Genomic DNA, 26742 nt, shown 5'->3' with positions numbered 1-26742 from the left:
TGGCCACCTGGGATGTCAGGAAGGCCATCCAGGAGGTGAAGCTTGATGAGGTTTCCTCCACAGAGCTGGGAATAGGGGCACAGCCAACTGCTCAGAGACCACCCTTAAAATTTCCCTTTGGCCTGCAATTCCCTCCAGCCCCACTCTTCCGGACTCTCTCACCATGGGCCCCTTCTCTCCTGGATCTACAACTTCTCCTTCCCTACGACCTCCTTCCTTCCCTCCAGCATTTAAAGAGGCTCTTGCCTTTCTCACCTTAAAAAATATCTTTCTGTATCCCACCTCCTGAATGGATGGCAAAAGGGCCTGGAGTCTGGGCTCCTCCCTTCCCATCATAGCCCACCTGCAAATCCTCCAGACCCTGTGGCTGCTCCTCTTAACTCTGTCCCACTCGGCCTGCTCTTCCCCACACCCACTGCTGTACCCTTCTATTGACTTATGTTTCCTTGCACTTGGCTCTGGACCTGTCACAGTGACTCTGGGACCAACAACCCCACGGAAGCTGGGAATGTATCCGGGCCACCACGGAGGGTGACTTGGGAGGGGAGATCTCCTCTGCTCTGGCTCAAGTCTGCAGGCTCCGTCTTCTCTCCGTGTCACCTCCCTGGCTCCCCAGGTAAGTGACGGGTAGGTCCCGACGTCTGGGTCCCTGGCTGCCCGGCTCTGGCCTGGCCCCACCGCGCAGGCAGCAGCCGGCGCAGGGAGACCACGGGCCGGGCGCGGGGGCCTTTCCTGTCTGGGCGGCGGCCCCAACCGCTGGCAGCGCTTCCGGCGGGGCTGCGGCCCGGCTGCACTATCAGCTGGGCGCCAGACGCCCGGCCAGGATACTTGTGGTGAAACTGTGAGGGCGCACTCGGCCCTCTGGGGTTTCTCCGTGTCAGCCTCCAAGACAAATGGAGGGGCAGACTGACACCTGGCTCTCTTCTTCAGCCGCCTTTTCCTCCCTGCGACCACCCGCGGCCGTGGGGCAGCTTGAGGCCCAGCCGTGGAGGAGCCAGGGTGGACAATGGGGCTGGACGGTGGGCTGCCCTGGGCGCCGGTCTGGCCTGGGCACCGAGACCGAACGTGGCCCGGGAGCTCCCACTATGGGCTCAGGAAGGAGGCTGGTCCGTGACTAGTGGACGTGTCTGTGTCACCTGGCCGAGCGCCATGAGCCAGACCACATCTCCCTCACCTCCGGCTTAGAGGGGAGACCAGACCCCACTGGCCACTAGGGAACCCAGGACCAGGGAAGCGCAGGGCGGAGGGAACCCGAGTGCTGGGAATGCGCGGAGCTGGGGCGGCGGGCACACAGGCCTTCCCCCGACGCTTCAGGGGTGATGGACGAGGCCAAGCCCAGCTCTGGTCCAGGCCAGGCGGCTGCTCCAGACCCTCGCCCCTAGGTGGCGCCACAACTGTAGCCCTCGTCTTCACGCAGGGTGTGGCCATGCGCATGCGCGGCTTCTCTCCGCCTGGCCCGGGCGGGCCCTCTGCGCCTGCGCACTAGGCTCTACCTCCTGGAGCCTCTAGTGACGTGTACACGGGTTTCAGAAAGGCACTAGGGCGCCTACGCAATTCCCTCTCCGGCCTGCGCTCGGCCCGCCGGCCCAGCAGAGGGCACCCGCCGACCCGAGCTCTAGGGTTTTCGCCTCATGTTCTTCCTGTTCCTGCCCGGAAGTGAGGGGTTTATCCGAACTAAGCTGGCGGGAAGACTGAAGGACCCGCTGTCCCGACGCTTTAGGGGCCGTAGCCCCGGCCCAGGGAAGAGCAGCACTGAGGCACCGGCGCGGCCAAAAGCTCTTCGGAGGAACCAGTGTGCATGCTGAAGGAGCAGCCATGAGGTAAGTGCCTTCACGTGTTAGCTCTTGGGACCCTCATCGCGGGTGATAAGCTCTGCCCGCCTCAAGGGTGATGGACCGAGGACCCCGCCACCCCCGCTTTGCAGCGAGCGTCCTCTGTACCCTCCCGGCCTCGGAAACCTCCGACTGTACGCCATTATTTTCATCCTCTTGTGAGAAGTAAATATGTCTTTTCTCTCAAAGGAAGCTTTAGTTGCTCCATTTTGTTCCTGCTGTGCCTAAGACACCCTCCTCCTCCACCCCTCCACTCTTCCCTCTCCTCCCAGTTACAGTTTGTTTCAAATTAGCCAATCTAGTAGAATTTGCGCCCTGGCCTGGCCAATGGGAAGGGGGCAGATGTACCACCTGCATTGAGGATGAGTAGTGGTTCTTCCCTCATGTGAGCTTGCTCACTTGCTTGCTGGTCACGAAGGGGAGCACTTGCGCCCTTCTTCAGAGGTAAAGAGCCTTGTCGAGATCTCCCCGTGTTCGTGTGTTTTACTTTCCAACACTGACAATCTGAGCCGGGGTCACTTTTCCCCAACAGTTTTGGGGGCTCATCCAGGATTCGAGGTCCACCTGAGTGCGTATTTTCGAGGAGGGGAGCCACATCCCACGGCCCTGAATTGAGAGGTCCGTGCCTGTGAACTTCAAACTCGTGGAGGGTTCTCGACAGTGCAGGAGGACAGTCTGAGGAAAACAGCAACCGCAGCGACCAGGCAACTCCAGGCACAGACCAGGGTAGGCAAGGTCGTGTTGTGGGGGCAACTGAGTCTCTCCTTGGTGGTCGAAGAAAGGGATCGGTAAGCCTCAAAAGGTCTTAGGGGAGGAGTTCCTGTCGTGGCTCAGTGGTAAATGAATCCGACTAAGAACCATAAGGTTGCAGGTTGGATCCCTGGCCTTCCTCAGTGGGTTAAGGATCCGGTGTTGCCATGAGATGTGGTGTGGGTTACGGACGCGGCTTGGATCTGGTGTTGCTGTGGCTGTGGTGTAGGCTGGCAGCTACAGCTCTGATTAGACCCCTCCATATGCCAAGGGTGCAGCCCTAGAAAAGACAAGAAGACCAAAAAAAGGTCTTGGGTAAGACCAGAGATTTTGGGTGAAGTCAGAGAATCAGGGCACTATCCCAGGCACATGGGAAGTAAAACTTCCTGACCCACACCTCCACTTGGAGGCTTTCTGGATGGAGGAGGATCCAGATTCCTTTGGACAGTCCTCTGGGATTGATGTTAAAAGTATTGGGGTGACAATCCACGGACGAAGAACAAAAAGAAGGGAAGAATGATTAAATGTTGTTTTATCTGAACACAGACAGCTGTTCTCGCCACATCTGTCTTCTGGCCAAAGTTTAGATTGGACGAAGATTGGATCTGTTAACTGCTCATTCAGTTTGTCCAGGACAAGACATAGGGGTCCCAGGAGGAAACTGACTATACTCTCTGTTGGCGGCAGGGACTAGTCATCTTATTTCCTCTCAGAACACGGGAACAGAACGGAAATGAGGCAGAAACCCAAGAACATTCTGAGACCTCCTCCCTTCCATGGGACCCCCCCCCTTGACTCCCTCCACCTTACAGTCCCCAAAATGGAGCTGGCCTCGATCCCACAACAGCTGCCACTAGGGGCGCACAGAAGGGAGAGGGGTCTAGGACCCACTGTGCAGACCCGCTGCCGCCATCCACAAGGTCAGAGTCCACCGCCTCAACAAAACCAAAGGATGTGACAAGGCCTTGTTCCAGGCTTAGGCGAGAGTTAAAACAATGTCAGGACATTTGAAATTTTCTGCTTCCCTCCAGTGCCCCTGGGGACCAACAAGAAGAGCCACAGCCACTATTCCCACTACCAGAGGTTCCCTTGGGTGGGGGTGGAATAGGATATGTAAATGCCCCTTTAACCAGCACTGGGGTCCGAAATTTTAAGAGGGAATTGCGGCCATTGTTGGAGGACCCATACAGGGTAATGGATCACGTGGGTCAGTTCCCTGGACCACAAGTCTATACATGGTCCGAATTAATGTCTATTTTGAGCATTCTATTTTCCGGGGAAGAAAGGGGGATGATTTGAAGGGCAGCTATGGCCTTGTGGGAGCGAACCCACCCTCCCCAGGCTGGGGAAGTTCTGGCAGAAACTAAATTTCCCAGCGAGGACCCCGGTGGGACAGTGATAATGCCACCCACCAGGAGCATATGATAGACTTGAGAAATAATTCAGGGAATTAGAGATGCCTACCTTGGACTCAAAATGTATCTAAGTCGTTTGAAGTACAGCAAGGTAAAGAGGAGGGGTCAGCTGAATTTTTGCAGACTCAAAGCTCAAATGAGAAGATATGGTGGAAGAGATTCCACTGACCCTCTAGGACAGGGCATGTTCAAACTTCATTTCATAGCTAATAGTTGGCCAGATATTTCCAAAAAGTTACAAAAGATAGAGGATTGGAAGGATAAACCATTAGAGGGCTTATTAAAAATAAGGGACAGGGATTAATACATGGAGAATTAATCACACAGGTACTTGACAACCTCCAGCTCCCAGAAGAAACAGCGGTAGTACATGTGCCAGGCCACCAAAAGGGGGTCTCATGTGAAGCATGCCGAAACTCCCTTGCAGATGAGGAAGCCAAGAGGGTGGCATTAGAATCAGAGGTCCCTATCTTTGATCTTACTCCCTCCCTTCCCAAAATAATTCCCTCCTTTTCAGAAAAAGACGGAAGAGCTACATCAGCTAGGGCTCAGCCTGATGCTCGGGGAAGATGGTTCCTCCCAGACAGGAGGGAAATGCTATCCAAACCCCTTAGGAGAGAAACTCTATCATACCTACACCAAGGGAGCCACTGTGGACCCCAAGCCATGTGTGACACAGTCTTAAGGGTCTATGGGTGTGCCAGTATTTACATAGTAGCTAAACAGGTAATAGAAGGTTGCTTAAAATGTTCAGAAAGACCAATATTTAAAAGACTTTATAGAAAACAGTTACCATAGGAAGGTCTCTCAGTTTAAGGCCTTTCCAGAGTAGCCAAGTCGACTACACTGAAATGCCCCAAACAGGGCGACTCAAATATCTTAGTCGTAGACCATCTAACTCATTGGGTGGAGGCTGTCCCATTACCCACTGCCACAACCAGTTATGTAACAAAGGCCTTATTAGAACAGATTCTCAGATGTGGGATGGTTGAAAACATAGAGTCAGATAACAGAAGTCATTTTACGGCTCAAATAATAAAGGGACTACCCAAAGAATTACATATTAAATGGGAATATCATATCCCGAGGCACACATATCCCCTTCTGGTCAAATTGAAAGAATGAATCAAGCTCTTCAAACTCACCTAACTAAGCTAATGCTAGAAACCCGGCTACCCTGGACCGAATGTCTCCCCATTGCTTTACTCAGAATTAGAACCACTCCCTGAAAAGACATCGGTCTGTCTCCATATGAAATGTTATATGCACTTCCTTATCTGGGTAGATAATCCAATCTGCCTACCTTTGAAACCAGAGATCAATTTTTATTTTTTTTTTTTTTTTTCAGAGATCAAATTTTTTTTTTGTCTTTTTTTGCTATTTCTTTGGGCCGCTCCCACGGCATATGGAGGTTCCCAGGCTAGGGGTTGAATCGGAGCTGTAGCCACTGGCCTACGCCAGAGCCACAGCAACACAGGATCCGAGCCACGTCTGCAACCTACACCACAGCTCACGGCAATGCCAGATCGTTAACCCACTGATCAAGGGCAGGGACCGAACCCACAACCTCATGGTTCCTAGTCGGATTCGTTAACCACTGTGCCACAACGGGAACTCCTCAGAGATTCAATTGTTAAAGAATTAATGCACTTGGTCTATCTTCCACTCTTCATTTTCTCAGGCAAAAGGGATTACTAGCCCAGACTCCACCACTTGATTTCCCAGTCCATCCACATCAGTCTGGAGACTATGTGTTAATCAAATCATGGAAAGAAGACAAACTCCAACAAACCTGAAAGGGACCTTTCCTCATGTTGCTGACCACCAAAACTGCAGTTCAAATGGCCGAGTGAGGATGGACTCACCACACCCAGGTAAAAAAGGGGGGCGCCATAACAGACAAAAGGCTATGGGTGACTTTTCTGGAAACCACTGAAACCTGGTTGGTTCAAAAAGGGTTTAAACTTATTCCTAATATGAATGACTATTTGGGGATCATTAATGTCTGGTATTCAGGGTGGATCATAGGATCCCCTAACCCTGAGATATTATTGGGGCCTGGGATTATGGGCACGTTATCCACCCAAATTAATTATTAACTTGACCCAGACTCCTAACCCAGTAGTCATAAAATTTGATGCTTGTCAGGTCCTAGATTGTGGAACTCTAGAAAATCAAAAACAGCTGTCATCCATAAATAAATATCTTTGTCCAGAACTTAGCCCACAAGAACTGTATAGACAAGGGGGAAGACGGGAGTATACGTACCCATGTATACAAGGGAGTGATATTTGGTGGACCACCAGTACCAGGGGTGGACATTCCCCCATACTCATGACTTACAGGCATTAAAGGACAAGATTCATCTCTCAAGGGGAGAGCCTCCAGTTAATTGTACCCACTTAACATGTAATCCAATCTTATTGACTATCAACAATCCAGCTACACTAGCCCAGCCACCAGAAGTGGCAACTTGTATATACAGTTTAGGAGCTGATGTTTCTGGAACAGACCCAGTGTGATGAGTGGCTCTTAGATTGGTACCTTCAACCCAACCAAATACTCTTCCTTCCCAGTCTCCAAGCTCTACTCCTTCCCATAGACCCTCACCTTCCCCCAACCCCATGCCCTCAAAATAATCCTAACACAGCTAAAGTAGTCAAAATTATCAATCTCAAACAAACAATTCAGATAGAAACAGGATAAGGGACACAAATGCCTGGTTGGAATGGATAAAATATTCTGTGGACACCTACACAAAATCGACTGTTAATGTTTGTGCCACAGGGAGACCAGAGGCCCAAGTGGTTCCCTTTCTTCTGGGATGGTCATCAGACCCATGGGATCTTGAATATATGTTGGCCCTCTTCCAGGACAAAACAGCTTAGAATAACAAGTCCTGTCGGACTTTGTCACTGCTATTCTCTGAGGTCGGAAGTTCTGCGGGTTAGCCCCCAAGAACTGTTCAGCCGCCAAATGAAAACATCAACTTCTCGTGTCTAGATCAACAGGCAAAGGCAACCTTCTTAGGCAGCGTGACCAGGTGCAGTGATAGCCATTCCTACAACACTCTCCACAATAAATCCCAGTTCTGAGTGCCTCAGGCAGATGTCTGGTAGTATTGTGGGGGTCCACTAATGAGCACCCTTCTGGAAAACTGGAGTGGCACCTGTACTTTCGTGCAATTGGCCATCCCTTTCACCCTGGCATTTAGGCCCCAATTGCAAACTCAACCAATCCAAAGAAAGTGAGACATCACCCCTGGGGGTGGTCCTTTGACCCCAGGTCTATATTGACTCAGCTTTCCAAACAAATTTAAGGCAAGAAATCAAATAGCCTGGTTTGTTGTCTTTTAGTGGTCAACCATAAACAAAACTGTTTATTGGATAAACTACATCTATTACAATCAATGATTTCATTATTTACACTAAAGATGCCATTAAAGGAATAGCCGAACAGCTGGGACCAACCAATCAGATGGCATGGGAAAATAGACTTGCCTTAGACATGATGCTGACAGAAAAGGGTGGGATCTGTGTAATGATGGGTATCCAGTGCTGCATCTTCATTCCCAATAACACTGCCCCAGATGGCACCACCACCAAGGCCCTGTGCAGACTAACGACCTTAGCAGATGAACTTTCAGAAAATTCTGGTATTAATGACCCCTTCACAGACCTTTTAGAAAATTGGCTTGGAAAATATAAGGGACTAATAACTTCAGTCCTTAGCCATCTAATTGTCGAGTGATCAGTGTCCTTGTCTTAGTTGGATGTTGTATAATTACTCGTGCCAAGGGACCTACTCAACAATTAACAAACAAATGGGACCTAACAAAACAAATGGGACCTCCTCCCTACCAAACCAATATACTATTAGTGGACACAATGAAAGTCAAACTATGCTCACAGAGTTTGAAGAAAAGAATATCTGATAAAAAAAAAAATGAAAGGGGGAAATTGTGAGAATTAACATGTCTTTTCTATCAAAGGAAGCCTTGTTTACTCCATCTTGTTCCTGCTTTGTCTGAGACACCCTCCTCCACCCCTCTCCCCTTTTCCCTCTCCTCCCAGTAACCATTTGTTTCAAATTAGCCAACCTAGAAAAGTGTGCACCTTGACCTTACCAATGGGAAGGGGACAGACATAGTGCCTGTGTTAGGAATAAATAATGGGTTCTTCCTTCTTCGTGTGTGCTTGGTCGCTTGCCTGCTGGTCCTGAACTGGGAACACTTGCGCCCTTCTGCATAAGTAAAGAGCCTTGTCGAGATCTCCCCATGTTCGTGTGTCTTACTTTCTGACACTAACCGTATGAGCTGGGATCAGTTTTCTCCAACACTCTTGAGCTTCCCCTTCCCACTGCATACTTTCCGAAGGCATTTAACACTTGAACCTCTTCCATCCTGAACCTTTCAGCTGCACCACCCTCCCATGGTTGGCTTGGAAGGAAGCCTCCCTCAGCCCCACGCCCATTCCCCACCTTACCCCCCAGTGACCAACCCCTAAATCCCACAACCTTCCTTCTGCTTGTCCTGAAACACTACATGGTCCTGCTCTCTCACCTCCTTTTCAGCCTGGGGGTAGCGCCATGCTCCAGGTGGCCGATGTGTCTTTCGAGCTGCAGGCTAGAATACCTAGGTCTCATAGACACCCCACTTGGACTTTTGGGCACATCCCCCTCCCCATGACTGGAACAGCTTATCATCATCATCCTCACAACCGGCCTTGTATGGACTTTACCACATTGAATGAATGTTACAGCCATCCTTCCACTCACCCCACCCATGTTCAAGGCACACATTAAGCCACTGGGTACCTGTCATACACTGGTCTGAAAATTAACTGACAGCACGGGGGAGCATATCAGACAAAACCTCTGCCCTGTCATAATTGCATACTTTCTCACTGTGCAGTTGGGCCTGAAGGAGGGGTGCAGGGAAGAATGAGGACGTGACGGGATGGTTCTGCAAGTCATGGAAGTCTTCCCAGAGACAGTACATTAAGCTGTTCCTTGAAGAACAAGCGGGACTTAACTAGGTAAGGACGAGGTGTACACTCCAGGTGCAGAGTTGGGGAGGAAATAGGGCACTCACTCCCAGATCTCTCCCCGCCATCCATGTCCCTACACCAGCCTGGCCCAAGCCTTCAACTTCTGCCTGGATTGTAACAGGCTCTCAGGTTTTCTCCCACATTGACCTATGGCCTTCAGTTCGTTCTCAGCAAAAATCAAATCTAAGCATGTCTGTCACACACTTGTCAGTCTTCCCTTGATACTAGGGTAAGGGCAAAAGCCTTGACAGACCTGCAAGAGCCCTACCTTGTCTGGGCTCTTCCAGCTCTGCAGCCCCATGTCTTACACTCTGTACTATATTCTGTGCATTCCCTCCAGGTCCTCAAGCCCCAGCCTGCCCCAGGGCCTTGGCAAGTACCATGCCACTTTCTCAGGGAAAATTTCTCCTTAACATTCCTATCCTGTGCTCTCCAGCACATCCCATCAGGGGACCATGTCCCTTTGGCTCACAGAGTCTGCTTGTGATGGTTGATCTGTGAAGCTGTTAATCTTGTGGCTGCTGGTCCTCCCATGGGAGCCATCTCTGCTCAGTGTTTCCTTAGTGCCTACAAGAGCCCAACACAAGTATTCCACCCCACAGCTCTGTTCTGGGACCTTGATGTTTGTGGCCTCAGTATTATGTAAAATGTAACCAATACTAGCCATGCAAACTAGCTCTCAGAAGCAAATCTATTATTTAGTGGATTAAAAAGCACTTGATAAAGGAGTTCCTGTTGTGGTAATGAACCTGACTAGGATCCATGAGGACTTAGGTTCGATCCCTGGCCCTCTTTAGTGAGTTAAGGATCCGGTATTACCATGAGCTATGGTGTAGGTCACAGATGAGGCTCAGATCCTCTGTGGCTATGGCTGTGGCTGGTAGCTGTAGCTCCAATTGGACCCTTAGCCCGGGAAGCTCCATATAATGCAGGTGTTGATCCCCCCCCATCAAAAAAACCACTTGGGAGGGGGAGGGAGTGGGAGGGATCGGGAGCTTGGGCTTATCAGACACAACTTAGAATAGATTTACAAGGAGATCCTGCTGAATAGCATTGAGAACTTTGTCTAGATACTCATGTTGCAACAGAAGAAAGGGTGGGGGAAAAAATGTAATGTATACATGTAAAGATAACTTGATCCCCTTGCTGTACAGTAGGAAAATTTAAAAAAAAAAAAAATTAAAAAAAAAAACCACTTGATGGAAGTACCATCCCCAAAGTTAAGAATTAAGTTACAAGAGATTTTCAACAGAACAGATGTTCACAGTCCCAACTTTATTTTCATTTGGCCACACACACTTTAAAAAACACAAATGCTTGTAAAATACCCAAACATCAGAAATTAGAAGGGCATAAAACAAGGGACTTACAGGCAAAAAGAATATCCTAGGCTTCAGAACAAACAAAACCGACTCAAAAATTTCTTTTTTCAAAACACAAAAATATTTTGTTTTTAGTGGGATTTAAGTGGTGGTGGTAGTTTTTTGGAAAAAAGAAAAAAGAAAACTCTGGGGACAACAACTAAGCTTCTTGTGTTGCCTGAGGCAGGGCCTGGCTTCCCTCTTCCTTGAAGGTCTTCTGCAGGACACAGAAGCCAGCATTTGCTGGCCTGGGTGGTCACCACCCCCATTCTGCCTTCTTAAAGTAAGTACATGGCTACAGTGCATCCAGGATATGGTCGATCTTGGTGACCAGCTCCTGGCGCTTTCCCGAGATAAGCTTCTCATTCTCAATGTATGTGTCTTTCTTGAGCTTGCCAGCCACCAGCCGCTCGGCCTCCACCGCTGACTTCAGTACCAGCTCCTTGACCTGTGCGTCCAGTTTCTGCATTTCGCTTACCTGGCCAAGGCAAGAGCAGGGCAGAGCTTGAGATGGGTCCTCCCCCTCCTGTGCCCCTGCAGGCCCACCACAACCCGGGGCAAAGGGGCTGCTGTGCAGGGAGATGCCAGCCTCACCCCTACAAACTCTGGCCCCTGTGAGCCAGTGCCTACACCATTCCCACCAGGTGTCAAGAGACTGGAAGGATCCAGTGTGAAAATACACAACCCCATGGCACGAAGACATGCGTATGTGGGCACTATGAACATTTGTTCCCTTCCCAAATTAGGCACACAAGGTAGGTAACTTACCCAGGTTTACAAAGTCTGAACCAGAGCCTGGATTCAAACCCTTGATTCTAAATCTAAATCCCAAACAGCCTGGAGCCTTGTCCAGTCTGGTCTCCAGGAGAAGCAGCAGCTGCTCTTAACACGGGCGGCCACGTGGACAGACAGTGTGGTGGAGCCGGCAGAATTCCTCCAGACCCAGCTCCTCAACTGAGACCCCAGAACTTCTCATCTCACCCCCAGAGGGAACACCAGGCAACATGGCCATGACCAGGCGCTCATCCCACAGGCCAACAGCAAGCAAGGGCAGGTGCTCCAGACAGTCACTACACTCCCAGAGCAGGCATGGCAGGCAGCGAGCCTGGTGACTCGGCAAAGGCAGACACTTACTTTGTCACAGAGGTCAGAACCTTCTGTCTTCAGCCTGGACTGTAGCAGTGCCACCTCACTGGTCAAGGCCTTGTGCTCCAACTCCAGGCTCTTCTTGCCGCTGTTGAGGGTGGACACATCCCGGGACTGTTTGTATCTATTGATCGTCTCATCAAAGTGGCGGTAGAGACCTATTCTCTTGTTGACCAGGGTCAAGACCTGCTCTGTGATGCAGGCCACCTTCATCCTGGCCTCTGCAGCTGGATCCTAGGGGAGAGACACCACATCCAGGCCTAGGTCCACTCTGACCTTCCACCTCCCAAGGAGCACAAAGAGCTGTGCACATAAGAAAGTCCATCTTCTGGGAAAGAGAATCAAATTTGCTAACACTGACTCTGGACCCATTCAGCAACAGGGAGGATGGGACAGAAAGTGAAGCAGACATTCATGCCCAAGTCCAATAGGTCAGACAGACGGTGTGAAAGGGAAACTAACGCCAGAGTGTGCCATGAAAGGGGTAGTGAGGGAGGAGAGATCGCAGCTCAGCCAGGGAAAGTTTTCCAGGACCTTTACTATGTCCTGTTCCCTCCTTAAAACCTTCAAGGGTTTCCAGGGCCTAAAAGATGAAGGCCAAGCTCCTTAGCCAGCTGGGGCCCTATATACACTACAGAATCTCTCTATCTTCTACTGCAGAAGCTCTGAGCAACTCAAAAGGCTAAACCTGGTCTGCAGACGGCTGATTTGGCCCACAATGCTTTCAAATAGAGATGGCGAGTTCCCATGTGGCTCAGCAGATTAGGGACCTGATATCCCTGTAAGGATGTGGGTTTGATCCCTGGCCTTTCTCAGTGGGTTTTCACAGGCTACAATGTAGGTTGCAGGTACAGCTCAGCTCCCGCGTTGCCTTGGTGGTAGCGTAAGCCTCAGCTGTAGCTTTAATTCAGCCCCTAGCCCAGGAACTTCCGTATGCCATGGGTGCAGCCATAAAAAGAAAAAAATGATAAAACAGAGTTGTATACATAGGAAATTGGTTAAATAAACTATGACCCATCAATACTATGGAAATCCTCTGAAGCTATTTAAAAAAACACCATGGCTGGAGTTCCCGTCATTGCTCAGTGGAAACAGCCAAAGCAAATCTGACTAGTATCCATGAGGACGCAGGTTCAATCCCTAGCCTCACTCAGTGGGTTTAGGATCTGGTGTTGCCGTGAGCTGTGGTGTAGGTTGCAAATGCGGCTTGGTTCTGGTGTTGCTATGGCTGTGGTAGGCCAGTGGCTACAGCTCTGACTCAGCCCCTATCCTAGGAACCTCCATGTGCCTTGGGTGTGGCCCTAAAAGACAAAAACACCATGAGAAGTTCCCTTGTGTCTCAGTGGGTTAAGGATCTGGTATTGTCACTACAGTGGCTGGGTTCAATCACTGCACGGGAATTTCCACATGCCTGGAAGAATGCTTTCTATGAACCAAAAAGGGTGACTTTCAGGATATATCTGTTAAGTGAAAAATAAAGTAAAAAATATGATATATACTGTTGTTACTGTTTATGAACAAAAGAAGAAAGTAAAAATTAAACTGCCTATGTTTGCAAAATAAATCAGGAAGGCCACTTAGGGAACTAATGAAGTTGGACAGGTACTGGCAATGTGAGTGGTGGCGAGCAGGTACCTTTGTGATGGAGAAGTCCAGCCTGACGTAGACAATGACGGTGAAGAACAGGATGTAAAAGGCGGCCACCACCAGCAGGGGCTCCTGCAGCATGAGCACCTTGTTGAATGTGTAGTGCACCTGGGGGCCAGGAACATGCACTAGACTCAGAATCAATCCTGGGGGCAGAAGGCCCTCACCAGGCCTGCACTGTCCAGGCTGCCAACACCATCTGCCACTACCCCTGTCCCCAGAGGCAGTTGTGCCCATACCACCCCAGGCAAGGCAGGGGAGGCGGGCAGGGCTGTGGAGCTCATACCACAATGTCCTGAATATGCTGTTCCACCAGGTTCTTCTTGTGGGCCACGATCACAGGGCGGCCAAACGTGTCCAGGTAGGTGTAGTGCAGCTCGTCAGGGGCTCGGCTGATCTCGTAGGGACTATCCACCTGGATGTTCCTGGAGGCAGTTAGGATGGAGCTGAGCCTCATATGAAATGCACTGACCAACCAGGTTCATGGGGTGGATACCAAGGCCCAGGGGTTCTTCCAGGGTCATGATTCAGCTCTACTCTGCTCCCCACACCCAGCACAGGGAACACTCAACCTGGAGACAGCAGAGCTACTGCCTGAGTACGAGCATGTGTTTGTCCCCCACACACAGAGCATGTGGCCCCGTGAATGTCCACGGGTTTCTGCCAGCTGGATTCCTGGAGATGCTCCAGCTCTGTCTTTTCTCAAGCCTGGTTCTTTAACTTAAGCCATCATTTTATGAGATCACATACCCTTCCAAATACATGAGTTTCTGCTTAAACTGGCCAAAGAAGCTCCCTCTCTGTGTAACCATGGAAACTTGATACAGTATCTGAGACCCTTTCTTCACTTCTGAACCTGATCTGCAAGCCCAGGATAAGACAAAGCCATCGCACCATTATCCTTCCTCTTTCTATGAACACAGCACAATGCACCGGCTGTCTCATCTCTGCATTCTTTCCTATTTTTGGTCACCCCCCAGACCCAGGCTGTCAGTCTGGCCTGCTATGAGTACTGCCTCTGTCATAAAGGCAAGGTGCTGGAGTAGCTCAGAGATTATCTCTGCCCTCACTGAGTCCTACTCCTCTGCTCAAACTCTGCTGGAAGTCTCCAGGCTTCTCAGTCGGCGCCTCTGTGTTCTGGAATACAGTGTCCCCTTGGGATACCAAGAGGCCAGCACCAGAGGGGGACAGAGGAAGGGAAGTCACACTCACTTGGCCCCTTCAGGCAAGATGATCTTCACAGTCAGAGAGTCTATCACTTGCTCATCAAACACATGGTCCACAAGCCTCATCTTCAGTGCATACTGGTCTCCTGAAGGGGTAAGCAGACACAGGAGTGACATGAAAAACAAAAAGGGGGCAGGAGCAGAGTGCCCTCATCTTACACAGAGAAGTGATGAGATGCTGTCTCAATGGCTGAAGACTGGAAGACAGGTGGTGGCACAGAGATAGAGCCACCACACTTAAAACAAGCCTCAATAACAAGGCATCTCTGTGAACCCCAAATCCAAGGAGTAGGGGCAGAAAACACCCAGACCACGGGACCTGTGGTGTCAGTGTCTGTGAAGGTGAAGGCGGAGGCAGGTGGCAGGGCAGCTGGCCGACCTGAGACCAGAAGGGCCACCGAACAGACAACACTTCACTAGAGAGCAGGGCAGCCATGGGAAGTAGCTCAGAGTGGACAAGCCATCAGAGTGCCTCTTCCAGGACAGCACCCCGCACAAGGACAGCATGCTGGGGAACAACATGGTGCTAACAGGGGCTACAGAGCTCCAGGAAAGCCCAGACTTGCCAGCATGCTTGTCCACATGACATCATGGCAGCAGGGCACTGGTTACACTCCTCCCAGTTCACGTGCAAAGTGAGCAACAGAAAAGAACAGAGACACCCCCACACAGAATGAGTTATGTAAAGTAACAAAAAGGAGAACATCCCTAGAGAAAGTGAAAGCAGGCCAGAAAGACCCACAGGAGCAGTTATAGCTATTGCCATTATTTCCAAACAGCTAAAGTTATGAAAATAACACAAGCCATGAGAGAGCAATATAAACCAGAACTAAAAAATTCAGTAAAGTGATAGAACTTGGGAAAAAATTTACAAACAACAGTGTGACAACAAACCAACAGGAAATTAAAAAATAATTCTCTTCTATAGAAAATTAATAGAAAACTCTATTCTCTAACTATTGAAGACTGACCCAAATTATAGAGGTACTCGTAGCTTGGGAGGTTGTAGCCAACGATGTAGTGGGTCTTCCACCCGCCAAAAAGAGGGAAGCGAGGCCGGATTTCCATCTCTACAGAGTCGTCCAAAATAAGAAGGTGGCTGGTGGAAACATTGCCAATCTCATCCCGGTAATAAACATCCTGGGCAGCAGCAGGAAGGATGGTCTGCAAGAGTGAATGTACCTTCTGAAGACTCAGGAAACCCACTCAGAGGAAAGGACCCTAAGTCCAGAAAACACTTCCTGCACCAAGCTCCTCATCACGGTCCCATTTAAGCCACTAGTCTCCAAACTGTTAACACTCTGAGAAAAATCTAACCCCCCTAACATAAAGGCTTCAGAATTTCTAGCTATCTCATCTACTTCTCAATCAAGGTTAGTAAGTAGCCAAATTCTTCTAAGCAGTAAATAATAGACTCATAAATACCTCTGTAAATGCTAAAGACTTAGTAAAAAGGTAAAAATAAACTATAACTTATTTTGTAGGAAGGGAAACAAAAGATGTAAGAAATGACATAAAGGAGTTCCCGTCGTGGCACAGCGGAAACGAATCCGACTAGGAACCATGAGGTCGCTGGTTCGATCTCTGGTCTTGCTCGGTGTGTTAAGAATCTGGCATTGCCATGAGCTGTGGTGTAGGTCACAGACATGGCTGGGATCTGGCATGGCTGTGGCTGTGGTGTAGGCCAGCAGCTATAGCTCCGATAAGACCCCTAGCCTGGGAATCTCCATATGCTGCAGGTGTGGCCCTAAAAAGCCAAAAAAAAAAAAAAGAAAAAGAAATGACATCAAATCACTAGGTGGTTTATGGGGGTTTCTCCACCTAATATTTTGTGTTTATTTTTAAATTTTTACTTTTTCTTTTTTTGTCTTCTATTATACATAAGTACATGAAGATGCCTATAAGATTTCATTTATAAGACAAAAAAAGAAAACTGTATAATATCAATTTTTTTAAAAAAACAGCATAGAAAAAGGAAATACATGAGTGTTAGCAATACTATTTTCTTGCCTGTTTTTGCTTTTTCCAATATTCAAAATTTCTTCTTTTTTTGCTTTCTAGGGCCGCACCCACGGCATATGAAGGTTCCCAGGCTAGGGATTCAATAGGAGCTGTAGCTGCCAGCCTACGCCAGAGCCACAGCAATGCAAGATCCGAGCTGCATCTGTGACCTATACCACAGCTCAGGGCAACGCTGGATCCTTAACCCACTGAGTTAGGCCAGGGATTGAACCTGCAACCTCATGGTTCCTAGTCAGATTTGCTTCCGCTGTGCCATGAGGGGAACTCCCTCCAGTATTCAGAATTTCTTTTAAAAACATGGCTTACTTATACAAATAGGGTTTTTTAAGATTCTCTTGGTTCTACCACCATTACTCAACTACTTGAACACTAATCAACCCCAACAACTGTCAGTAATTAGCTACTTTCAAAAAGCAAAGGCAAGGACAGGTGATAGTCATAGTCTCTCCCACCATCCAAGTCACACACTCCATACCTTAAAAGAACGGATGGAGGAGATCCCACTGTCTGGCTGTCTCTGATAGTCATAGCGGGAAAACGGCCCCTTCAGCACAGCCCCCGTGTGCTTCAGGTCCACATTTTCTTCCACAGCAATATTACCCCAGTGGGAGACTTCAATGACTCGTGTCATGCTGGTAATGGTCAGGAAGGGGCTGTTGTTCTCGGAATGTACTTTAAAGGTATCCTGGAGAGGAAGGAAACAAACACTTCCAAGTTTTGGTGACAGAGTAATCAACACAAGCTTAAATCAAATTTGACCAGAAACAGTCTATACATCAGTTCTAGAATGGTTTAACGCAACACATCTAATGTATGCAACAAAATGGTTAAATTATGATGTATCTAATGTAATGACATGGAAAGAGTCATGATATATTATTAATTGGAAAGATTACACAAAACTGTTCTAGGTTCCAACATAAACATGACTTGTTTTTAAAAAAACCTCTCTACCATTGCTGTGGCTGTGGCGCAGATCGGTAGCCATAGCTCGGATTAGACCCCTAGCCTGGGAATTTCTATATGCTGTGGGTGTGGCCCTAAAAATTTTTTTTTAAAAAGGCAAATAAATAAAAATTTGAAAATTAAAAAAACCTCTCTATGTGTATTATAGCAACTATATGAGAAAAAAGACAACCTGAAATGATACACATGAGAATTTCATCAGAGACAGGAAGCAGAAATTATAGATTATTTCTAGTTTGTCCTTGTAGCTTTTATTTTCCAAACTTCTATGATGAGCTTGCCTTTTTTTTTTTTTTTTTTTTAAATGACTGCACCCATGATAAGTGGAAGTTCCCAGGCCAGGGGTTGAATCTGAGCTACAGCTGTGGCAATACTAGATCCTTAAACCCACTGCACTGGGCCAGGGATTGAACCCCATGTCTCCACAGCGACCCAAGCCACTACAGTCAGATTCTTAACCCACTGTGCCACAGCAGGAACTCCTACAATGAACTTTTTAAATTAATTTTTTAACTAATTTTTACAGTTTTACAATAAAATAAAATCATTAAGTTGTAAATAAAAAATAACTAGAAAATTTATATAAGATCTAATGAAGAAATAACTCTCACCAATGAGCTAACAAATAATTCAAAACTGAGGGAGACACACAATATTCATTACTGGATTTTTCTAACCAGGAGAAAATTTTAACTAGAAAAATTCACAAAAGAGATTTTTTAGATAACATTTATGCAGCTAACATGTACATATGTGTCAGACATTCTTCTATGAGCTCTAAATAATTACATAATTTCATTTAATCCTTGGGAGTTGCCACTGTGGCGCAACTGTAATGAACCTGACTAGTATACATGAGGATGTTGGTTTGATCCCTGGCCTCAATCAATGGGTTAAGGATCTGGTGTTGCTGTGAGCTGTGGTGAGGTCGCAAACATGACTCAGATCTGGCACTGCTATGGCTGTGGTGTAGGCCAGAAGCTGCAGCTGATTTGACCTCTAGCCTGCGAACGTCCAGATGCCGCACCTACAGCCCTAAAAAGAATAAATAAATAAAATAAAATAAAATAAAAATGGGCAGAGGACCTGAAAAGACATTTTTCCAAGGAAAACATACAGATGGTCAAAAGGTAAGTGAAAAGATGTTCAACATCACTCATCCTCAGGGAAATGCAAATCAAAACCCCAGTGAGGTATCACTTCACACCTGTGAGAATGGCTACTATCAAAAGATAACAAATAACAAGCATCACTGAGGATGTGGAGAAAAGGGAACACTCGTACTCTTGGCAGGCATGGGGCAGTCAGTATGGAAAACAGTTGGAGATTCCTTTAAAAATTAAAACTGCAGAGTTCTCTTGTGGTACAGTGTGTTAAGGATCCAACATTGTCAGTGTAGTGGCTTGGGTTGCTGTTGTTTTGATTCCTGGCCCAGGAACTTCCACATGTGGCAGGAAAGGACAAATAAATAAATATATAATATTTAAAAAAACTAAAAACAGGAGTCCTGCTGTGGTGCAGCAGAAACAAATCCGACTAGTATCCATGAGGATGTGGGTTCGATCCCTGGCCTTGCTCAGTGGGTCAAGGATCCTGCGTTGCCATAAGCTGTAGTGTAGGTTGCAGACGAGGCTCAGATCCCTCGTGGCTATGACCTAGACCAGCAGCTATAGCTCTGATTAGACCTCTAGCCTGGGAACTTCCATATGCCACAGGTGCAGCCCTAAAAAAAGCAAAAAAGCAAGAAAAAAAAATTTAAAATACTACCATATAACCCAGCTATTCTATGCTAGGTATTTATCCAAAGAAAATGAAAACATTAATGAGAACAGATATGTGTACCCCAAAGTTCACATCTTTTACATTAGCCAAGATATGGAAGCAGCCTAAGTGCCCATCAACAGATGAGTGCATGAAGATATGAGAGACACAGACACATACAATGGACTAAAAAAGAATTAAATCATGGAGTTCCCGTCTTGGTGCAGTGGAAACGAATCCGACTAGGAACCATGAGGTTGTGGGTTTGATCCCTGGCCTCACTCAGTGGGTTAAGGATCCGGCGTTGCTGTGAGCTATAGTATAGGTTGCAGATACAGCTTAGATCTGGCATTGCTGTGGCTGTAGGTCGGCAGCAATAACTCCGATTTGACCCTTAGCCTGGGAACCTCCATATGCCACAGGTGCAGCCCTAAAAAGACAAAAGACAAAAAGAAAAAAAAAAGAATGAAATCTTGCCATTTAAGATAACATGGATGGCTCTAGAGGGTATTATGCTAAGTGAAATAAATCAGAGAAAGACAGATACTGTATAATTCCACTTAAATGTGGAATCTAAAAAATAAAACAAATGGACAAATAAAATAGAAACAGTTATAGATTTAGAGAACAAACAGGTGTTTGCCAGAGGGGCGGGGGACTGGAGGAGAAGTAGGTGAGGGACATTAAGAAGCACAACCTTCCAGTTGCAAAATAAATGAGACAGGTATGAAATGTATAATGTGGGGAATATAGTCTATAAGTGTGTAGTAACTCTGTAGAGTGACATCAGAACTGGACTTACTGTGTTGATCATTTTGAAATGTATAGAAATATTGAATCATTATGTTGTATAAGAGGAACTAACATAGTGTTGCAGGCCAATTCTACTTCAAAAACCAAAGTCATAGTTATCAGATATCAGATCTGTAATTACCAGGGCAGGAGAATTGGCTGAAGGTGGTCAAAAAGTACAAACTTCCAGTTATAAATAAATACTAGATATGTAACATACATGATAGAATCAACACTGCTGGAGTTCCCGTCGTGGCTCAGCAGTTAATGAATCTGACTAGTATCCATGAGGACAAAGGCTCAATCCCTGGACTTGCTCAGTGGGTTAAAGATGTGGCATTGCCATGAGCTCTGGTGTAGGTTGCAGATGCAGCTCAGATCCTGCGTTGCTGTGGCTGTGGCGTATGCCAGCAGCTACAGCTCCAATTTGACCCCTAGCCTGGGAATCTCCATATGCCATGGGATCCTGAGAGTACAGAGTGAAGGAGAGAGAAAGAAGAGGCAGCTAAAGCAAGTGTCGCCAAAGCTTGGTAACTGCTGAGCCTCAATGATGGATGGATGTGAGCCTGCAATTCTCTGTACTTCCACATGTTTGAAATTTTCCATAACAACATCTTTTTTAAGCCAGAATTGCTCCCTCTTCCTTTAGGGCCCACCCCCTGCCCTGGCCACAAGGACAGCACAGCTTGGTTTTCCCATCTCGGGGCCTTTGTCTCACTCGTGCCTCTACCCAGAATGCCTTGTTTCCTTCTCCCCTCATGGAAAAGGAAAGGTCCTCACCTCCATGAAAAGGTCCTCACCCCTAGCCTCTGTCTGTACTCCCAGAATGAGAACAGTGAGGCCTGAGGAGTCATTTCACAGCAGGTTAAATACTGGGGATAAACTTAAAAAGAACATTTGTGTTTCTACCCATGCTTCTCAACTAGTCCGCACTCCAGGAGATGCTCTGAAGCAGACACGGGTGGGCTGGATGCCTACCTGACTATAGGGAGGGACATCTCGGAAAGGCCCGTAATCCAGGAGGTCCTCAGAGCGCGTGGGGTTCCCCAGCTTGGTGTAGCTTTCCACGTTTCGGGAGGCGAGCTTCACACGCATGCTTTGTGACTTGGTTGGGTAGGGAGAATAGAAATAATGGTTCCCCTCGAAAACCACAAACTGTTTCTCTGACTGGGTGATCTGTGTTGGATATGGCTGAAGCACGTGGGTGTAAACGGTTTCCACAGTGACTGAAATCTTGGCCCCAGGATCAAGAGCAACTGGGAGTGTGACTGTGAAGAATCTCCCGCTGGAGGAAGAACCAAGAGAAATAATCAAGAGGGATTAGGGAAGTGAAAAGAGAGCAGCAGCTCAAAGTCACAGCAAAATTCTGTACCGAGATAAAAGCAGTTAGCTTTAAGAGATCAGCTTTGATCTGATAATTTAAGCATTTTAAGGGAGTCCCATTGTGGCTCAGAGGGTTAAGAACCTGACATGGTGTCCACGAGGATGTGGGTTTGATCCCTGGTCTTGCTCAATGGGTTAAGCATCCTGCATTGCTGCAAGCTGCAGGAGATATGGCTCTGATCTGGCGTTGCTGTGACTGAGGTGTAGGCTGGCAGCTGCAGCTCTGATTTGACCCCTAGCCTGGGAACTTCCATATGCTGCATGCATGGCAGACAGAAAGGAAGGAAGAAAGAAAAGAAGAAAAAAAAAGCACTTTAAGACAGATGTCTGGACATACATCTCAAGAGTGCTTTTAATAGTAAAAGAGCATTAAAAAAAAACAAACATCCAACAATAGGTAACAGTTGAAAACATTCCATTAGAGCCACACAACAGAATGTTCGCAGTCATGAAAAAGATGCTTGCAGGTATGTACACACACACACACAAAATTTCCACATACAATGTAAAAAACAGAAATCAGGAGTTCCCATCGTGGCGCAGTGGTTAACGAATCCGACTAGGAACCATGAGGTTGCGGGTTCGGTCCCTGCTCTTGCTCAGTGGGTTAACGATCCGGCGTTGCCGTGAGCTGTGGTGTAGGTTGCAGACGCGGCTCAGATCCCGCATTGCTGTGGCTCTGGCGTAGGCCGGAGACTACAGCTCCGATTCGACCCCTAGCGTGGGAACCTCCATGTGCCACGGGAGCGGCCCAAGAAATAGCAAAAAGACAAAAAAAAAAAACCACACAGAAATCAGTTTACAGATGACACAGTATGATTCCATTTTAAAAGACATACATGGCCAGATATCCCTTCAGGGGAAGGTGGGGGACCCAAAACTTAAAACACACTGCCACTCTCACAGGAATCCAGTGTCAGCATGAGGAGTTTGGAAAAGACATGATACCTGGGGCCCAGAACCCGGAAGCCTGTTGCTTGCTATGGCACTGTGTAAACTGAAACGGCCTCTAAGATGCCAAGCATGTTGTAAGCAACTCTCCCAGTTCTGATCCCAACCCTGATATGATGATAACCTCCCAACCAAAGAAGGCAAGACAGACACAGATATTCTGACTGTCAGCTCACCTTTTACCCTTAATTTTGGTTTCTCTCACTTCCAGATTGTTCTCTTCCTCATCCTCTCCCTTCACCTGTAACAGGACAAAGGAAGTTATTCTTTTTTGTCTTTCAGCCTGTTTTAAGTCAGCAATTAACTAACTGCCTCAGAATGTACACATTAAAGTATTCAAACTACCAGAACTTTGTAAAGATTGTATTCTGGTTCCGATAACAATTTTTCAACTGAAATACACACATAAAAATTAAAATTACATTTCCAAGTACACTTGACTTTATTATTTTATTTTATTTTTTGTCTTTTTGCCATTTTCTTGGGCCGCTCTTGCGGCATATGGAGGTTCCCAGACTAGGGGTCGAATTGGAGCTATAGCCGCTGGTCTACACAAGAGCCACAGCAACGTGGGATCCAAGTCGCACCTGCAACCTACACCACAGCTTATGGCAACGCCGGATCCTTAACCCACTGAGCAAGGGCAGGGATCGAACCCACAACCTCATGGTTCCTAGTCGGATTCGTTAACCACTGAGCCATGACGGGAACTCCTCTAAGTACACTTGAAACAAATATAAAAGCCGGAAAGATTTCTTTTTGAATGTATTCCTCATATACAGTCAAATATGCATATGCAAATGAAAAAGCAGTATTAATTTATTGCAGTAGAAAAGTCTCAGGCGTGACCAAAACTGATTCTACTTGCACAAAAGAAGGTAACAGGGGGAGTTCCCAACATGGCTCAGTGGTAACAAACCTGACTAGTATCCATGAGGATGCAAGCAAGGTTCGATCTGTGGCCTTGCTCAATGGGAAAATCCGGTGTTGTCGTGAGCTGTGGTGTAGGTCACAGATGTGGCTCAGATCGCACGTTGCTGTGGCTGTGGGGTAGGCTGGCAGCTACAGCTCCAATTCAACCCCTAGCCTGGGAACGTCTATATGCTGTGGGTAGGAACTTAAAAAGACAAAAATAGGAGTTCCCGCCGTGGTGCAGTGGTTAACAAATCCGACTAGGAACCATGAGGTTGCGGGTTCGATTCCTGCCCTTGCTCAGTGGGTTAAGGATCCGGCGTTGCCGTGAGCTGTGGTGTAGGCTGCAGACGCAGCTCGGATCCCATGTTGCTGTGGCTCTGGCGTAGGCTGGCAGCTACACCTATGATTGGACCCCTAGCCTGGGAACCTCCGTATGCCATGGGAGCGGCCCAAGAAATGGCAAAAAAAAAGACAAAAAAAAAAGCCAAAAATAATAAATTAACCCTTAAAAAAAATAGTTAACAATGGCAAAAGCAATGGCCACTGTGTGGCACACTCCCTTATTCTTTTTTTTTTTTTTGTCTTTTTAGGGCTGTACTTGCAGCATATGGAGATTCCCAGGCTAGGGGTAGAATCAGAGCTGTAGCCACTGGCCTACACCACAGCTACAGCCAGGGATTGAACCCGCAACCTCATGGTTCCTAGTCAGATTTGTTTCCACTGCGCCCACAACGGGAGCGCCTCTCTCACCCCCCTTATTCTCAACCTTCATTGCAGCCAGTGTGCAACCAGGGAAAGGATGCCAATGCCAACAAGCTGAGGGTCTTTCTGAGAAAGAGGAGACATCTTGAATGAGATTGTGGAACAGATTATAAGGAAAAAACTTATGCACACACCACTGATCTCTTTGCCAACCTAAGCTCCACCAAAGAAAAAAAATTAAGACCACCTTTTAGGACTGAAACATTGATTTCCAAGAGGGTATACAAAGCTATAATGAGGAAGCTATGTGTAATACTTCGAAAAGCCTAAAAGTAATCATACAGTCATTCTCAACAAAGTTGTATAGCCTAATAAAAACAATAAATTTCATTACTTCGACTAGAATCTTATCATTATGGGAACATTCTAATATATTCGTGCTTATCAGGAACTCTCACTGTTCAGTAATATGTTGATTTATTTCTCCTAAAAATATCGTTATTGGAGTTCCTGTTGTGGCGCAGTGGCAACGAATCTGACTAGGAACCATGAGGTTGCGGGCTCGATGCCTAGCCTCGTTCAGTGGGTTAAGGATTCGGCGCTGCCGTGAGCTGTGGTGTAGGTTGCAGACAAGGCTCGGATCTGGTGTGGCTGTGGCTGTGGCATAGGCCAGAGGCTACAGCTCCAATGAGACCCCTAGCCTGGGAACCTCCACATGCCACAGGTATGGCCCTAAAAAGACAAAGAAATATCATTATCACCTCTAAATATGTAAACCAGAAAAATTAGACTAATAAAAGATTAAAAAGACAAAATATTTCAAATGTGGATCCAAATGGGTGTAAAAATAATGTTTTAGGTAGTAAAAAGATGAGGAACCACTGGCTCCTAGTCAGTAATCACCATGGTCCCCTTCACCAGCTCCTAAAGTGCTACATGTAGGATTGAAGATAGGTCACTGAAAATTTTTCTAGCAACCTCACCACAGCCTCCAAGTCAGTTGTTGGAAAATATACATCCTCTTGGTTAAAGTTATCGCTGTTATGCTTCCCTCTGAGATAGGGGCAAGGAAGCACATACATCCATTTAACGTCTCTCTCTTTGACTACAAACTAAAAAATGACTCTGAGCAAAGCTGGTGATGAGACTGCAGGTTTTATACTCCAACAGAACCCTACCTTTGAACCATCTAGTCCAGAAGAGACAACATGAGACAGTGAAGAACACACAGAGTCTTAAACCAAAGCTCAACTCTTTGTTCGAAGACCTCACATAGTGGGTTATACAGCTTCCGCTCCCAGACTTCAGACTCCTCAGGTGCACTAACAGTATACCTCAAAGGGCTACCATGAGAGTTAAATGAGGATGTACTTAAAATATCTACCATAGTACCTGACATAAAGTCTCAATAAGGCACCAGTACAATCACCCAGCCTGTAAGACTCTCCAGCATGAAGGGCAGATAGTTATCCTGTGGCAACCTCACTAAATCAGCACTAGCTTTTATAAAAGAATGCGATTGAACCTTCAAAACATTCAAATGAAGTTTTAATCTTTCCACAAACCTTTAAGCAAAACTGTGTTTCAAGTTTTAGACAAGGCATGAAAGGTACAGGAGTCATTTCAGAAGCATAATCTCTATAAAGGTAGCTTTGTATCTCCAAACTCAGTCAGACAGAGGCGTGCTTGGAAGAAACACGACACTGTAATGACTATTCTCTCAACCAATAACTGGGTAATGACTTAATGGCTGCTATTTAATGAAAGCAATAATAAAAAGCAAACCTCTGCATAGGTATATTCCCTCTATTCCCAAAGCCAACAGCTTCCTCAAGAGGCGTGAAACTGATTAGGCAAACTTGGGAGCCATTTACTGCTTCAGCGTGAGAATGACAACCGGTCTAGGGGGAGAGAACCGGACTTCACTTTCTGTACTGTATTACTTGTATGACTCTTTCAACTAAAAGAAATAAACCCTTTAAAGAGTTAAATCGCGACCAAAAGAAATGCGTTACATTAACAACGGTTTCAAACGATTCAGACGTGAAGCAGGGGACATGCTGCTCCATTTCCGATCGCACTGGACAGAGTCCACCCTCGCTCGCCAATCGCGCTCCGGCCCGGCCAGCGGCACCCCAAGCCCCGCCCGCCGGCCTGTGCTGACGTGTCCCCGCCGCCAGCTCACCTGCACGCCGAGGTGCGCCAAGCGGGCCTCCAACTCGGGCTCCAGGGCTAGTAGGAAGGAGGCGGCGCGGGGCGAGGAGCTGCTGCCCGCGTGCGCCAGGACCACCTCGGCCGTCACCTTAGCCAGGTGGCTGCTCAGATCCACCGTGCGCTTCACGTCCTCGTTGACCAGCGGCAGCGCCTCGGGGGAGGCGCGGCCCGGCGCCGGGGCCCAGGCCCAGAGCAACAGCAGCAGCGGTAGCAGGCAGACTGCGGGCGCCTCCATGGCCGGGATGGAGCTGAGCCTCAGGCCGCCCGCCAGCCCGCCCCTGCGCCCCGCCTCCGCCACGACGCAGTTGACCATTGGGTCCGCCAGCATCCCAAGATGGCGGCGCCCAGGGGCGAGGACCCCCCCCCCTTCTCCAGGGCAACAGGCGACCCGCCGGGCGCCTGCCTGCGCGCGCACTCCCGATCTATTCTCGCGGGAAGGAGCCCTGGCACTCCGCCTCTCCCGCCACCCGCCGACTCCCCACCGAGACGGTGGCCTTTCTGCTTCCTGATGGGGTAGACTATAGCCCTAACGGAGAACGTAAAAGCTTTAGCAAAAATTTAAGCAGAAACAGGACATCTGCACAGTCTCAAAGTATCTCCCCTACAATACT

General features: G+C 47.6%; 1 protein-coding gene and 2 long non-coding RNA genes across 3 annotated transcripts; 2 read left to right on the top strand and 1 right to left on the bottom strand.

Moving 5' to 3' along the window:
* Window positions 1-1616: 1616 nt before the first annotated feature.
* LOC125128223 (uncharacterized) lies at window positions 1617-9814 on the top strand. Its single transcript, XR_007135182.1, has 4 exons — window positions 1617-1820; window positions 2365-2558; window positions 5679-5871; window positions 8910-9814. It is a non-coding gene; the product is annotated as an uncharacterized LOC125128223 (long non-coding RNA).
* Window positions 9815-10287: 473 nt separating this feature from the next.
* RPN1 (ribophorin I) lies at window positions 10288-26410 on the bottom strand. The gene is made up of 10 exons (XM_047782371.1): window positions 26103-26410; window positions 22477-22541; window positions 20945-21251; window positions 16923-17132; window positions 15397-15589; window positions 14412-14511; window positions 13486-13624; window positions 13188-13307; window positions 11541-11786; window positions 10288-10884 (listed from the first exon to the last, which is right to left on the bottom strand). Exons 1-10 carry the CDS (start codon window positions 26364-26366, stop codon window positions 10702-10704), a joined length of 1827 nt encoding a protein of 608 aa, XP_047638327.1. The 5' UTR covers window positions 26367-26410; the 3' UTR covers window positions 10288-10701.
* LOC125128219 (uncharacterized) lies at window positions 10878-12575 on the top strand. Its single transcript, XR_007135177.1, has 2 exons — window positions 10878-11161; window positions 11243-12575. It is a non-coding gene; the product is annotated as an uncharacterized LOC125128219 (long non-coding RNA).
* Window positions 26411-26742: the final 332 nt, after the last annotated feature.

This window comes from Phacochoerus africanus, chromosome 1 (assembly GCF_016906955.1).
Source record: "Phacochoerus africanus isolate WHEZ1 chromosome 1, ROS_Pafr_v1, whole genome shotgun sequence".
NCBI classification, from domain to species: Eukaryota; Metazoa; Chordata; class Mammalia; order Artiodactyla; family Suidae; genus Phacochoerus; species Phacochoerus africanus.
The sequence above is the reverse complement of the archived record's forward strand: the minus strand, read 5'-3'. Positions and strand labels throughout refer to the sequence as shown.

Coding starts and splice junctions, on each gene's coding strand:
- RPN1 (XM_047782371.1), bottom strand. CDS start 26,366: ATGGAGGCGCCCGCAGTCTGCCTGCTACCGCTGCTGCTGTTGCTCTGG. Junction 17,133..20,944: donor ATGTCCCTCCCTATAGTCAG/GTAGGCATCCAG, acceptor CTTCCTCTCCAG/GATACCTTTAAAGTACATTC. Junction 10,885..11,540: donor GTTCTGACCTCTGTGACAAA/GTAAGTGTCTGC, acceptor TGCCTTGGCCAG/GTAAGCGAAATGCAGAAACT.